Source organism: Miniopterus natalensis, chromosome 11 (assembly GCF_054644295.1).
Source record: "Miniopterus natalensis isolate mMinNat1 chromosome 11, mMinNat1.hap1, whole genome shotgun sequence".
Taxonomy (NCBI): domain Eukaryota; kingdom Metazoa; phylum Chordata; class Mammalia; order Chiroptera; family Miniopteridae; genus Miniopterus; species Miniopterus natalensis.
Genome location: NC_142091.1, coordinates 40,561,630 through 40,576,337, shown reverse-complemented (window position 1 = coordinate 40,576,337; position 14,708 = coordinate 40,561,630). Strand labels below are relative to the sequence as shown.

The 14,708-nt window shown below is 46.0% G+C and overlaps 1 protein-coding gene across 2 annotated transcripts in view; it reads right to left on the bottom strand.

Moving 5' to 3' along the window:
• The window catches only part of LOC107544173 (stromal interaction molecule 1), a 167,805-nt gene extending 154,241 nt beyond the window's left edge, over positions 1–13,564 (bottom strand). Inside the window, exon 1 of one of the 2 annotated variants that reach the window (XM_087821702.1) lies at positions 12,849–13,564. In XM_087821702.1, coding sequence (XP_087677828.1) covers positions 12,849–12,990 — 142 coding nt within the window. In that variant the 5' untranslated portion in view covers positions 12,991–13,564. The remainder of the gene's footprint in view (positions 1–12,848) is intronic. The other variant, XM_087821703.1, reaches the window with a different exon arrangement.
• Positions 13,565–14,708: the final 1,144 nt, after the last annotated feature.

Sequence of the window (14,708 nt, the reverse complement as noted above, 5' to 3'; positions counted from 1 at the left end):
TATAAGGAAAAGTGAGAACCAAGGAAACATAAGGTAAAGAGAGGGGATGAACCAGGAAATTATATAGCACTGACTCCTCCTAACTGCCATATATTTTCTGTTAATGACACCATCAGACTCCTCCTCATTGGCCACACCCAAAATATGAGCATACCTATGACTCTTCTCTTTCCCTCCCTCCATTACACTTAAACTCTTAAGTTCTATTAATTCTACATCCACAATACAGACCCTGATCTCTGCTCATGAATAATTGCAATCTCTCCTATCTAGGCTCCCTATCGCCAACCTCATCCCCGACAATGCATTGTGCATACTCTGTGAGATTCATCTCCCTAAAGCAAAACTCAGGTCATGTCTCTCCCCTGCTCAAAACCTGCAAAGAGCCCTGGCCACTTTGGTTCAGTGGTTAGAGCATCAGCCAGTGGACCGAAGGATCTCGGGTTCAATTCCCAGTAAAGGGCACGTACCTGGGTTGCAGGTTCAATCCCTGGCCGGGTCAGGGCACATGTAGAAGGCAACCAATCAATGTCTCTCTGTCTCTCTCTGTCTCTCTCTCTCTGTCTCTCTCTCTCTGTCTCTCTCTCTCTTTCTCTCTCTCTCTCCCCCCTCCTCTCCCTTTCTTTCACTCTCTCTAAAAAAAAAAAATTTTTTGTTAAATGGAAAAAATATCCTCAGGTGAGGATTAACAAAAAAACCTGCAAAGATTACTTATTTTCTACAAAGGAAAGTCTAAACTCTAGCCTGACATTGAGGTCCTCCACGAGCTTTCCTCAGTTAATCTCTTTTGCATTATTTTATACTAGTCTCCTTCATAGATGCCACTCTCTAGGCAATGTAGACTAATGCCTCCCTAAACACTCTTCACTTTTTCCCACTCCATGCCTTTACTCATGATATTTTTCTCTGGCTGGAATACTTCTCTCAACCTACCTTATATTTCTGCATGAAGTACCTGAAGGCCCAGTAAGCTGCTACTTCCTCCACAAAGCCTCTCTGGTACCTCCAGGCAGAGGTGATCCCATTTTCCAATAGAACTATCAGTACTAGCCCAGCCAGCATGGCTCAGGGGTTGAGCATCGACCTATGATCCAAGAGATTGAGGTTCAATTCCCGGTCAGGGCACATGCCCGGGTTGCAGACTCCATCCCAGTGAGGGGTGTGCAGGAGGCAGCCGATCAATGACTCTCTCATCATTGATGTTTCTATCTTTCTCTCCACCTCTCCCTTCCTCTCCCTTAAATCAATAAAGACATATTTAAAAAATAATAAAAAAAACTATCAGTACCATTCATAGAGTATTGAACTTAGATTGCCTTGCACAATGAGCTATAAAATGGAAGACCTGTTGTGAGGATTAAACAAGATCATGTACATGAAAGTATCTAGCCAGTCCTGTTATAGAGTAAGTGCTCAATACACTGGAGCTCTTATTATGTATGATAAAGAAAAATGTGGGTGTACATCTTAACTCTACATTTAATAACTTGTGGGGAGGAAAAGAGATTGTAACATAACATGTAACATACACGTTAAATGTTGACTGAAGAGATAAAGAACACTACACAGATACAGACCCTAGCCCAAAGCTTATAACCAGATGAGCTCAACCATATACTATTTTTGGAAGATATAAACTGAATACATGGCTGACCAGTGTGGCTCAGCGGTTGAGCATCAACCTATGATCCAGGAGATCGAGGTTTGACTTCCGGTCAGGGCACATGCCCGGGTTTTGGGCTCGATCCCCAGTAGGGGGTGTGCAGGAGGCAGTCAATCAATGTCTCTCTCTCATCACTGATGTTTCTGTCTGTCTGTCTATCTCTCTCTCTCTCCCTCTCCCTTCCTCTCTCTGAAATCAATAAAGACATATTTTAAAAAAAAAAAATTTAAAAACTGAATACACACCACTCTGCAGCTAAACACTTCACCAATGTGATATTGCCATTCAGGATTGGTAAGTGAAATATGCCCTCTCATTCCTTCCTTCACACTCTAAAATCCTAATCCCGATTTCTTCCAGGCTACTCAGGTAATAGAACAAATGCCACTAATAAGTTGTACACTTTTTAATCCAAATGCACATCTGTACCTACATTCATATAGCTATTTCTTTCCCTCCTGCCAGTTATTAAATTAGAAACAGCATTGGCCTTTGGGTTAGACAAACCTAAATTTAAATCCTGGCTTAGTCACATTGGGAAAATTCCTTAAACTCTCAGAGTTACTGTTTTCCCATCTATAAAATTAGAAACATATCTACCTTTAAGGGTGTTGTACAGATGTAAAGCATCTAGCCCAGTACCTGCAACATAATAGGTACTCAGTAAATAGTAGCTATCATCATCATTTTTATCACTGAAGTTAGTTGACTTGTCTTAATTACATATTTATCTCTTTAGAGATAAATGAGGTATGAGTTCCAGTGAACTTTGCCCTTGTCAGTGAAAGTTTCTTGAAACAAGACCTCCACAAGTATGACTACCCAGCAATACACATGCACAAACACACAGACACATGCTGCTTATACCTGAAGAGCACCCATCTCCCCAGGCCACTACATTTTAGATGCTGGCTCTGGGAACTTGGCAAACATGGGCACATTTGTTTTAACATACACTGTAGTGATGAGAGTTCTGAGAGCTTCCTAAGAGGCCTGAGATAACCCAAAGAGGCCAAACCAGAGCAGAGCTACTGAGTCACACTGGAGAAAATTAGAGGCACATGAGATCTGAAAGCCAACCAGCCTGCCTGCCTGCCTGCCTGCCTGCCAGTGAGATTTCTGGTCATCACCTAAGCCAGAACTCAACACAAAGCAGCCAGGAGTTCTGTAAATGTAGTTAACAGAGAAAAGGGACAGGTTTATACTAGTTGGGCCATGCTGACAGCATAGCTTACTCATATATTTGCCCTCTCCATGAAGTGTCTCTAGAGGCCCTTTCCCAATGAGTTGAAGGAAAGCTAATGTGATATCTGCTCAGGATGGAGTTCTCTGAGGCCCAGGGAGTTCTCAGAATCAGAGATAGCATTTTAAAAGCCAGTGATCTTCACTGGACTAGCCTACCTCCCTGTAACAAGACAAGCCTGGCATAAAAGAAGGCTCCCTCCTCTATCCCACAAGCCAGGCTAAGAAAAGCAGTTGAATTTCATTCTGTTCATTCGGCTGCCTCAAGTTTGACCTGAGGTAAACACATGTGGGCTATGGAACCAAGGACGGGGAGCAGCAGGACCCAAGGAAGCCTTGCCCATGAGTCTCACACCGGCTCTCCATGAACACAGCCCTGCTCCACTCCTACTGCAGCCACATACTCAGGGTAGCCATTGCTGTGACCAACAAAAACAGCCAGCCAGAGTCAAAGGCCAAACCACCCCTCAGTATGACTGATAACTGTCAATGAGCACAGTTTCAGTCAGTGCTCAAGAAACAGGGATGAAATACTACTCAGCAGAAAAATAGCATCCATAGAACTCCTCAGAAAACCTACCATGTGAATTCTATCCCTAATCTCAGGGCTTTCTTATCTAAGCTTTTCATAGGAATTGATGTCAATGTACCTGGCCTTCTCCCTCCATGCCTACTCAATCCAAGGATCAACTCATTATTCACTCATTTATTCAACAAATATCTTTTAGACACATACTCTCCGACCAGCACTGTCACAGATACTAAGGACAGGTACTGTGGTCAACAAAATGAACATGGCTCTTGCCCTCAAGAGAGAGGAAAATACACATACACAAACAGACTTTAAAATGTACACAACCCTTTCATATAAACTAACTCTCTTTTGACCCCATTTTTCAAGTGAGGAAACTATAGTTTCAGTCAGACTGTCAGTAAAGATTCAAGCCAGTGCCCAGTGCTCTTGATTATACATCAGTATGTCTCTTGCTTTAAAAGGCACAAGCAGGGTGTGAAGTGCACAGAGCCAAACAATGGTGAAACATACGATACAAGACTCTGACCCACCTCCTTCAGGAAGACTATTCTGTACATCCAAACATAGATCTCTCCTTGCTCTGAAATGAGATTGCCAAGAGAGGAATACAGAATGCAGATATTAATCACCACATGCCACAGATATTACTAAGCTTCTTTTTCTGTGCCTTATTATAAAAGCTCTCTAGCTGGGGGTACACTCCTCAGAAGCCGCACTTGACAATAGCTGTGTCAATTCTGCTCAGCACAATTTCTGTAAACACAATACAGTATTGTGAATTACTCTCTGGTTCTCCTCTGTATATGTCTCAGACACCCTAACAACCCAAACTGGCTGCATCAGGGTAGAGAGACTCCACAACAGAGTGGGAACAGCATGTGAATGAGAATCAGACAAAATTAGATTCTAGCCCTAGAGACCTTGGGCAAGTTTGTTCCTCTCATATGTAAAATGAGTTTGGGAGAGATGGTCCTTAAAAATCAGTCCAGTCCTAGCACCCAACATCAATGGCCTAAAATATCAGAGTAAGTTTTTCATTTGTCAGTGTGTAAGTCCTTTTCAATGCCACTTATAAGTCTAGCTCTCAGAAGCCAAGTTGGGGCAGTAAAAGCTCCAAGGCTGTACAATGGGCCCCAAAACTGAAGGTACCAAACAAGGAGTTGGGAGGGAGGACTGGAACCTAAAATAAAAAGTTAGTTTAGGACTAAGACAGGAGAAGAGTACTGAGGGAGGGGTTATGTCAACTCTACATGTCAAAGTAGGTACAGAAAGACTCTACAGAATCTAGGAGAATAGCAAAGAAAAGCTAAGAGGACACAGGACCTAGAAGCCATTGTTCCCAAGATCATGGTCCTAGGGTAATATCATAGGCACCCTCTAAGACGGTCCCCAGTGATCCCTGCTCTTCTGGTATTCATGCCCTTGTGTAATCCCTTCACCTTGAGTGTGAGCTAAACTTATTTATTTTCTTCTAACAAATAGAATATGGCAGAAATTATGGCAAATCGATTACAAAATTAGGTAATAAAAAGGCTATAGTTTCCATCTTGGGCACTCCCTCTCATTCTCTCTTGGATCACCTGTCCTGGGGGAAGTGAACTGTCTTGTCATGGGGTAGTCCAGTGGAGAGGCCCACTTAGCAAGGGACCAAGGCCTGCCATACAACCACATAAATCAACTTGAAAGCAAATCTCTCCCCCCAGTTGAGCTTTCAATGCCATCCTAACAGCTTGACAGCAACCTCATGAGAGACCTTGAGCCAGAGGCACCTAGCTAAGCAGCACCTAGATTTCTAACCCACAGAAACTGTGAGAAAATAAATGTTACCATTTTAAGCCTCTAAGTTTTAGGATAATTTGTTATGCACCAACAAAGAAGGGGACCATGCCCATATAGTCAGACATTTCAAGCCTGCAGCTAAAGGAAGGGGGTTTGGGCCAGAAATAAGGTCAAATACTAGCACCTAGACTTTATCAACAGCTTCCCTATGGCCTAGAGTAAGCCTTAACTAAAAGTCTAGTTTGGCCACACCCAGAGTAAAACAATGGACCTATAGCAGGTTCAGAGAAGCAACTGCCCTTAGAGGGGTGCTACCATAAGTAGACACTCAGATTCTGACTGAAGCTTTTCAGCGCACAAAAGCAAAGGTTGAAAGGACCCAACTATCCCTAATCGTGCAGTACTTTAGTTTATAAAGAAGCCCTTTCACCACATAAGCTATCTCATTTGATCCTCACTCCAAATTTATTCATTAAGGTATATTCCCTTTCTACAAGTGAAAAGACTAAATCTGAGAGAGACGAGATGACTTACCTTCCACTAGATATACAGCTAATAAGGAAAGGAACTGGAACTCTGAAGTTACCCTAAATCCAGATACTATATTTTATGTCTGACAACTGTGGCCAACTCAGACCCCTCTCAGAACCAAAGCCAATCATCTCACTTTACATCTAGGCTTCTATCCAGCCCCACCCACTCATTTCCCAACTCTGTCCTCCCCACCACACACAGGTCCTTTGTGGAATTAGACAATTTCCCAGCTACTCATAACTGCAGTCTCTTGGTAAGGACAACAATGAGAAGAGTCTTCTGGTTTCTTTAAAATACTAGACAAACTTCCAAGTGAAGTGAGGCTGTTGGACCCAAAGTGATCTGGATGATTTTTCTTAACAAAGACAAAGAATGAGAAATTCTAAAACACTGAACTTTCTAAATAAATGAAACTTATTCCTTCAACTTTACCTAACCCTTTCCAAGGAAAATTTTTTAACTTCTAAGCAAGTGTTAGGTCTACTATAGTAGAATCAGAACCAGACAATAAATACCCTTCAATTTAGTTCTACAAACTTTATAGGATATAAAGTATACTACATGCCAAGCCTTGTGCTAGGAGCTTGCTGTCTTACAGTACATCAAGAAAGGCAGGCACAGACACAGGGAACTCCAACAATATGGTATGGTGGGTAAGATTATAGACTCTACCACCCTCCAGAGCAGCACTGTGTGATAAGTAACTAGACTACTCAAACACCTTTGTTAATACAGCTATCTCCAGACCATTGAGGCTACAGGCTCTCAGTGCCAGATCAGAGAGCGACACATGAACAGGTAATGTATTTCATAAAAACAGCAAGGGCTTAGTACACAGACCCTCAGACTTATAGTTCTGATCCTGGTACTTTTTGGCTATGTGCCTAAGAACACAAATTTCTCAGCTATAAATTCTTCATTTTTAAAATGGGCATAATAATAAAAACAGCCCTACCAACTTCCAAAATTGAGGATAAAATAATAGATTGAAAAGTCCCTGGGCAAGCAACACTTCCAAGGGTTAAGGTGAAAGCCCAAAATGTGTATCAAGACATATGAGATACCCAAGCAAAGTGGCTCAGAGGTTGAGCATCTACCTATGATCCAGGAGATCAAGGTTTGATTCCAGGCCACAGCACTCGCCCAGGTTGCAGGCAATCCCCAGTAGGAGGTATGCAGAAGGCAGCCAATCAATGACTCTCTCATCATTGATATTTCTCTCTCTCTCTCTCTCTCCCTCTCCCTTCCTCTCTCTGAAATCAATAAAGATTTTTTTTTTTTTAAAGGCATGAGATGGTTTGAAATGAAGAGAAAAATATGATCCATTCAGATAGGCCCTGTAGTCAAGCTTTTCCAACAAACTTTAACAGGAGTTTTAGGCTAAGGACAATAAAAACAGAGATAAAGCTCTTACTGGTTTGGCTCAGTGGTTACAGCGTCAGCCCACAGACTGAAGGGTGGAGTTCAATTCTGGCTAAGGGCCCATACCTCAGTTGCAGGCTCGGCCCCAATGGGGGTGCATGTGGGAGGCAACCAACTGACCTCACATTGATGTTTCTCTCTCCCCCCACCCCTTCCACTCTCTCTGAAAAGCAATGGAAAAAATATCCTCGGGTGAGAATCAAAAAAATAAAAACAAACAAACAGAGATAAAATAGAACCCTCCTCCCTTCTTCTATAAAGAGCTTACACTTGTAAGAGAACAAACATATATAGTGTATTAGTGTTACATTAGAAATTTATTTAAAGTGTCCTGAAGGTAATAGAAGAAAGGTCTGTATTGTTATTATTTTATTTATTAAACTGTTGTGGGGACGTGGGTATTCAATGTATTATCCTGTATACTTTGTTGTATATCTTAAATATTTCATAATTTTTTTTAAATATATCTTTTTTGATTTCAGAGAGAAGAAAGGAGAGGGAGAGAGAGATAAAAACATCAATCATGAGAGAGTCATTGATTGGCTGCCTCCTGCACCCCCCCAACTGGGGATCGAGCCCACAACCCGGGCATGTGCTCGGGAATCGAACCCTGATCGCCTGGATCCTAGGTCGACGCTCAACCCCTGAGCCATGCCCAGCGGGGCTCATAATATTTTTTATCAGCAGTAACAAAATAAAGAAAGCTCTGTTGGAGGCCCAGTTAGGTATTTTTCTCTCTCCCTAAATGTCTGACAGCCACAGGAGCAGGGTTTCCTGGAGAATCATTTCCCACAAAGGAAAATGGACCACAGCAAGCGCAAGCCCATTAAGTCACTCAGCAACGTATGTCACAGCTACTCAGCAGGAAATAAGGGTCCCTTGGGGTTCAAACCCAAGTCTTACGAAGGTCTAGGAAACCCACCCCTCATCACTTCCTTGCCAGACAGCAGGAGTTCTTAACATTCCTAAGGCGCCCATGGGTAGAATTCAGGGCACCTGTGAATTTGGATGGGAAAGAAATTACATCTTTATTTTTAATACTCTCTCACTGAAAGTTAGCATTTCCTCTAATTATATATTATAAGCAACCAACTACAATATTATAAGCAGTAGCTTTGATTTTGTCACCAATAAAAATTAGTCATTTTCATGTCACATTACATTATTACAGATATTTCAAAGTATTATTTACACTCATCATTACTTCAAAATTAGGGTAGTTATTAGACCTGCTGCTAGATCACACATGCTTGCAATCTTCCTGTCTATGGGCCCTCATGTGAGGTAGCTGGCCAACTATGAAGCAACTCTGTCCAGTGATTTTTCAGCCACCAAACAGTAAGACCCCATGTGCTTACAGTGGTGACCCAGACATCTAGGATACCCCCTTTCCTCCAGCCTTCCCCAAGTCAATCCACTCCCTCCTGGTTCCCTTCAGCCTACACCCCACCCCTCCTTCCAGGAAGCCCTCCCCAGCCACTTTAGCCTAGCCCAGCCCACAGATAACTGTCTTAATCCTTAGCCTGCACTGTCTACAGTACCTGGTTTTGTGCTTCATTAAGCCTGTGCATTATGTTGTATTTAATAGTCTCTAAATATAATCTTATATCTGCACCCCAACTCCAGATTTAGAATTCTTTCTTTTTTTTGTTTGTTTGTTTTGTATTTTACTTAGACTTTTTTGGTAGCCCTAAGTTCCTTCCACAGTGCAAAGCCAGCAATGAGCACTAGCTATGGGCTTGTGGATTGAGTCAAGGCCCCTGACTCAAACGTCTTAGTCTAGTTCTACTAATAACCCAGGTGGAACTTCTGTTTGATGTCTCTGGACATCAATTTCCTCATATGTATAAAAAAAAAAAAAAAAAAAAAAAGTGGGTTGAACTAACTGATTTTTCCACCTCTTAACTTTTGAATTAGATAACTATTTTTTATCTCCCCAAGATCTGAGAAAAATTATGAGGGAAACTGAAAAGCCTCCCCCAGCTCTCCCAGACAGGGTTAGTCACTTGCTCCTCTGGGCTTCCCACAGCCTTCTATATGTATATAAAATATCTCTATTACAACGTTTATCACAGAGTTTTGAGAAAGTGTATAACGAAGTGGCTGGGAGGTAGGGAGAAGAGTCAGACTGCTTGGCTTCAAATTCTGGCTCTATTCCCTAATATTGTATAACCTTGGGGAAAAGTTACTTAATCTATGATTCTATTTTCTCACCTATAAAATAGGGCTAATATCTAGCACACAGGATGACTGGAAGAATTAAATGGAATAAAATGTTTGGAACAGTGTCCGTGACACAGTAAGCACTAAAAAATGTTAGTTGCTATTATTGTTGATGTTATTAATGTCTTACTAAGCACAGGGTTCCGACTTTAGCTGGATCTCTATCCTCCTCCCATTCTCCATCACAGCACTGTTTATGTTTTCTTCCACGGCACTTACCACAAGATAATACATTTACTTATGTATTCATTTCCTATTTCCCCACTAGACTATAAACTTCATGAGGGCAGAGAATCTGTTTTGTTCATCCTTAAATTCTTAACACCAAACACGTTGCCTGGCCCAGAGCACGCACTCAAATATATTTTAAATAAATACCACACAAGCTGGTGCTGTTTAATGTTTGCTAAATAAATTAAGGGTGATTGCCAAAGCTGAGGCACAAGCGCAGATGATGTCCTAGCAGCCCCAGGATTACTGTGCCCCTCTCCCTAGCCCTCAATATTAGCCTCAGTCAAGCCCCACCCACCTTCCCTTGGCCCCGGTCCAGTTCCGGGAGCCACCCTCAGATAAAATTAGAATAGCTACCAAGATGGCCAAGCCATTTATAGCCTTGGAACCAACAGCAACTAGCTGGGTGGGCAGGCAAGGCTCTGACCTCCTACTCCATCAGGGGTTTACTGAGAAGCCAGCCTGCACTCCACAAACAACCTAGATGCCTGTCCCCCAAGGCTCTGTTCTAGCTATACTGAGTCAAACCACAGTTCCTGATTAGAGGCCCAAAATACCTCCAATACTAGCAGTCACAACTTCAGACTTACCTGGGATCCCTCACACACATTCTGCAGAAAACATTTTGAGTTTCTAGAGGCAATGAACCCAGAGTCCAAGGGAGGTTCCAAGCATGAGTTCCAGGCCAGCTTCATAAATGCAGGCCCCAGAGTAGCACAGCCAGGCACAGATCTTTACTGAGAAAGTGACTTAGCATAGTTCAGTGTACAGGCACCAAAGAGCCAGGAGGTGACAGGAATGACTTCTCCACTGCTCAATGAGAGGACCTCCTACCAGAGCACCTGACTTCACTGCAGGGTCAGACCTTTAAGATGGGCATATACATCCAACAAGAGAAAAAATTCAATTCTCTCACCCCTGCAGAATACTCTCCAGAGGAGAAAAGACCGGCCTTTTCTTGGCTCTCTGCTGCAGAGTCACCAGGGCCTACCTCACTAATTCACCAGAGAAAAGTAACATTCTCCTGGTCCTGCCTAGTGCTCCTTTAACAGGGCAGGGCCTGAGAAGATGGAAGTGGTCTAGGACTTAAGCATAAGAAGACCTACCTATAAGACTGAGCACAGGATTCAGTTTATTCACCCACAAAAATGGGGATAATACCACATACCCCACATTCTAAAAGGGTTACTGTGAGACTTTTCTAAGAAAAATAGCTATGTGATTATAAAATATAAGCTTTAAAGAACACACAAATTGACAATATGTTGAATCAGATTTTTAAAAGTGACAGCTTTAAGGGCAAGTAAAACTGTGTTCTGAAGATAGAGAGGGACTGGAAAGGCTACAAGGTTCCTGGCCGCATAGAAAGCTTCTCCCCAAATCCTCTAGCAGAACCCATTCCACGAGCCACCTCTCTGCAAAAATGAGTTCCTGTCTGAGTCAGAGACAAACTTCCAGTCAGGCCCAAGGGGACAACCCACCAGAACAATAGTGTTGAGGCCTCCAAGTTCCCACAAACCATAACCATTCCCAGCACCTAGGGGTCTCTGAGACTTCCCTCCCTAAGATTCAGTATTATTTGAAGACAGAAACGAATTTCTTAATTGCAAGGAAGAAAAGACCAAAAGAGAAGCCTAAGTGGTATAATCAACCCTCTGAAATACGTATGTTGTGTGAAGGGCTGTCTCCATAAGCTCAAGTTAGGGGATGGTTCTGAGGGAATTCTGGAATGCCTCTTACCTATCAGCCCTGCCCAGAAACACACACACATATTCCTGAAAGCTAGCTAATGCCTAAAATTCAAAACGTCATCCCTTCAGATTGTGTCTAAACTATAGAACACCTCTTCCCCTCCAAAAAACATTCATTTTATGTCAGGCACTCATATTTAAGGGTTAAAAAAGGACATATCAATTATAAATAGGGATGTCACTGGAACAGCAGAGATGTGCCTTAGACCTACTTCACAGTTTGACCTACATCTGCCTACCAGTCTTTCCTTTCAGAGCCCAATGAGAACCAAGTTTTAATCTATGTTTCAGGGGCCAAGGAGACACCATATGGAGAAACAGGATTAATATGCAAGAAGGGCCTATCTTCAAAGCAACAGCCTAGGTGCCATGCTTGTACATAAGGCAACCCTGGCTTCACCTGGAACCCAACCCTTGGGGTATCTGGAATCACATGCAACTAGTCAAGGAAGTTAAAAGGGGGTTTCCTAAGAAAGGGTCTACCACCAAAGCCAGCCTCTCAATGCATCCATGAAACTTCCCAGTCACCATGACCTGTTTTCTTTTCCTCCTTGTATCAACAGTTATCCACTGAGCCATCCACTCCCTTGAGCTTGCCCACCTCAGAAAGAACCCAGCTATAAACTCTCCCCACTCTGCAGCCCGCTGCTTTGGGCAGAACACAGTGACACAGTGAGAGAAGTAGGAAAAGAAAACAGAATTCCTTCTAAGCCTTGTGTAAAACAACTGAATTTTAAAAGTGCTCTTTTCTTCAGCAGCAGAACACCAGGGCTCCTGTCTAACAAGGCTACATGAGTACATAGGAAAAACCAAGACAGAACAAAAATATCATAGAATCCCTACTCTCATTAGTCAGAAGAAACAAAAGTCAACAAGTGGTCCCAGAAGTTATATCATGCCCATGTTGAGAAAAGGCCATGTAACTCCCTGGTGGTAAATAGATTTAAAAATTCCATCTAAGGAATTGCCTTGTGTCAAATGGGCACAGCTAAAACACAGCAGATTACCTAAGGGAAGGGAGGGACTAGGGTTCCCACACTTGCTGGAATAAGAAGGCACACCTGAACACACCAAAAGAGTTGCCCTAGCCCTGACTTTCCCTGCCCAACCCAAGTAGCCTCAACCTCCCTGTGTTGCCAAGTGCTGAAACTGGCCAACAGCAACAGACTCATCTGCCCAGGCCATTCTTCCTGACAAGCAGTCCTGAGAAGGGGTTGCTGATCTGAAAGGCCAAGGTGCCCCAAAGGCAGATCTCTCCTCACTGCCAACAAAAGACATCCTGAGGAGGAATGAGGAAAGTTGTTGAAGAGAGAAAGAGACATTATTAGCATTTTCTCCTGAATGGCAGTGCCATGTGTGAGTCCTCCATCAACGGCACATGTAGAAACCAGAGTTCAACTTGCCTATTCGGGCACTCCGGTTCTGAGTCAAAGCCCCCGGCCCAGTCCAGCCGGCGGCAAGGCCTTACCTGCTGCAGTGGACTCCTCATTATTGGCCCCCGAGCCGGCGGCTCCGGTCGCCTTCTCGCTGTGGCTGTGGCTGAGGCTCTGGCCGTGATGCAGGAGGAGCCCCCAAAGAAGCCACAGAGCAAGACGGGCGCACATATCCATGACTCCAGGTCTCAGTCAACATGCGCCTGATGAGGACACCTCGGGATCCCAGAGGCAAAGCCGGGCGCCCGGGAGCGCAGTCGTCGGTCCAGGAACCCCAGGCAAGATGCCCTCGAGGCGCCGCAGCTGTCCAGGCACCCGAGGGCCTGCCTCCTCCAACAGCCAAAGGTCAAACACTCCAAGTTTGGGCTCGGAAGGAGGGCCGTCGCCTCCTGCCCAACAGTGGGTCCACCGGAGTTGGGGCGGCCTCAGCGCCCAGTTTGCTCGGGCCGCTTCCGGAGAGTTTGCCCTGGGTGGCTACAGGGCCGCGGTCAGCTCCGCAGCGGGCTACACCCCAGAGGGAGGGAGAGGGCGGGCGGGATCTCCCGCGAGCAGAGGAGTGGAGGCGGGAGAAAAAAGACGGAGAGGGGGGCACCTGGCCTCGCCCCGCCGTGGAGGGGCAAGCAGCACAGGCTCCGGGACTCGCTGGCCCCCGGAGGTGCGGGCTGCTCCGGGATCCCAGGCCTCTTAGCCGAGGTCAGCGCCCCCGCCCAGTCCCGTGCGCAGGCGGCAGGCTGTGCCCAGGTTCAGCAGGCGGACGCGCACCGGCCAGGCCCGGGACAGCGGCTCCGGGAGGGCGGGCGGGCGGCGTGGGGCGGGCCCAGGGCTGGCGGGGGCGTGCTCTCCCACAGGCCCGCCCCACGCCGCCCGGCCCCCTGCGAAGCCCGGGCCCGCCCCAGCGCCTAGTTTATCCCGGAATAACCTGTTGGAAGCAGCCGTCCGGCGTCCCCAACCCCCCGTCGGGCTCTCTGGGCTCTCCAGGCCCCCAGCCCGCGCTGGTCTCCGCCGGGACCCCTCTCCGGCGCCAAGGGTCGGGTTCCGGCCTCCCTTTCCCCAACGAGAGTCTCTCCCGCGCAAACCGCCCGCTAACGGGCGTACGGGCCCCTGACACGCAGTTGCTCAGGTAACCCAGGCCTGCGGTAGCAGCGGCGACAGCGGCAGTAGCTGCCCTGCACGGATCTCCGGGCCTCAGGGCTGCTCTACTCGCCTCAGCTCTGGAGCCGGGCTGGACGGCGGCCCGCAGCACAGAGACTGCCGCCCGGGGCTGCTTAAGGCGACGACGGCCCGGCCCGGTTCGGCCGGGGGCGCGCTCCCAGCCCCCAACTCAGAGCCCGCTATCTAAGCTCCGCCCCCCGCCGCGCGTCGCAGCCAATCGGCTTCCGCCTCTCTGCAGCTAAGGAACCGGCGCGCTTCGTCACCCGTGTGCAGCGGCCCCTGGCGGGCAAATCTGGGTGCTGCCGACAGAACGTGAGCTCCCGGAAGGCCCTGCCTCTTTGCAGAGAGCTGGGGAGTAAAGCAAAGACCCGCCCCTGGGGAGGCCCATCAGGCACTGCCAGTGTTTTCAGAGAAAATGATGCCAGAAAACGAAAAGTCCAAACCACTAAAGGTAAAATTGCCCTACACATCCCTTAAGTCGGCTAAAGAGCCCAATCTGCCTTCCAGACCCCCTCCCCGCCTCATCCAAGCTAAATAGGATGCCCTCCCTTAACTTTCACAGCCTGTTTTCCGACCTGCCTTTCAAATCCCCTCCCCTTTGAGGTTTTTGCGGGTAGGGCCTGTGGCTGGTTCTTCCCTGCATCTCACACTCCCAGCTCTCTGTCACTTGGAGGAGGTGTTAGCGACCTGAGAATGAGTGCCCCAGTGGAGGGAGAGCCTCGCCTGGGCCTCCTTTAACAGAG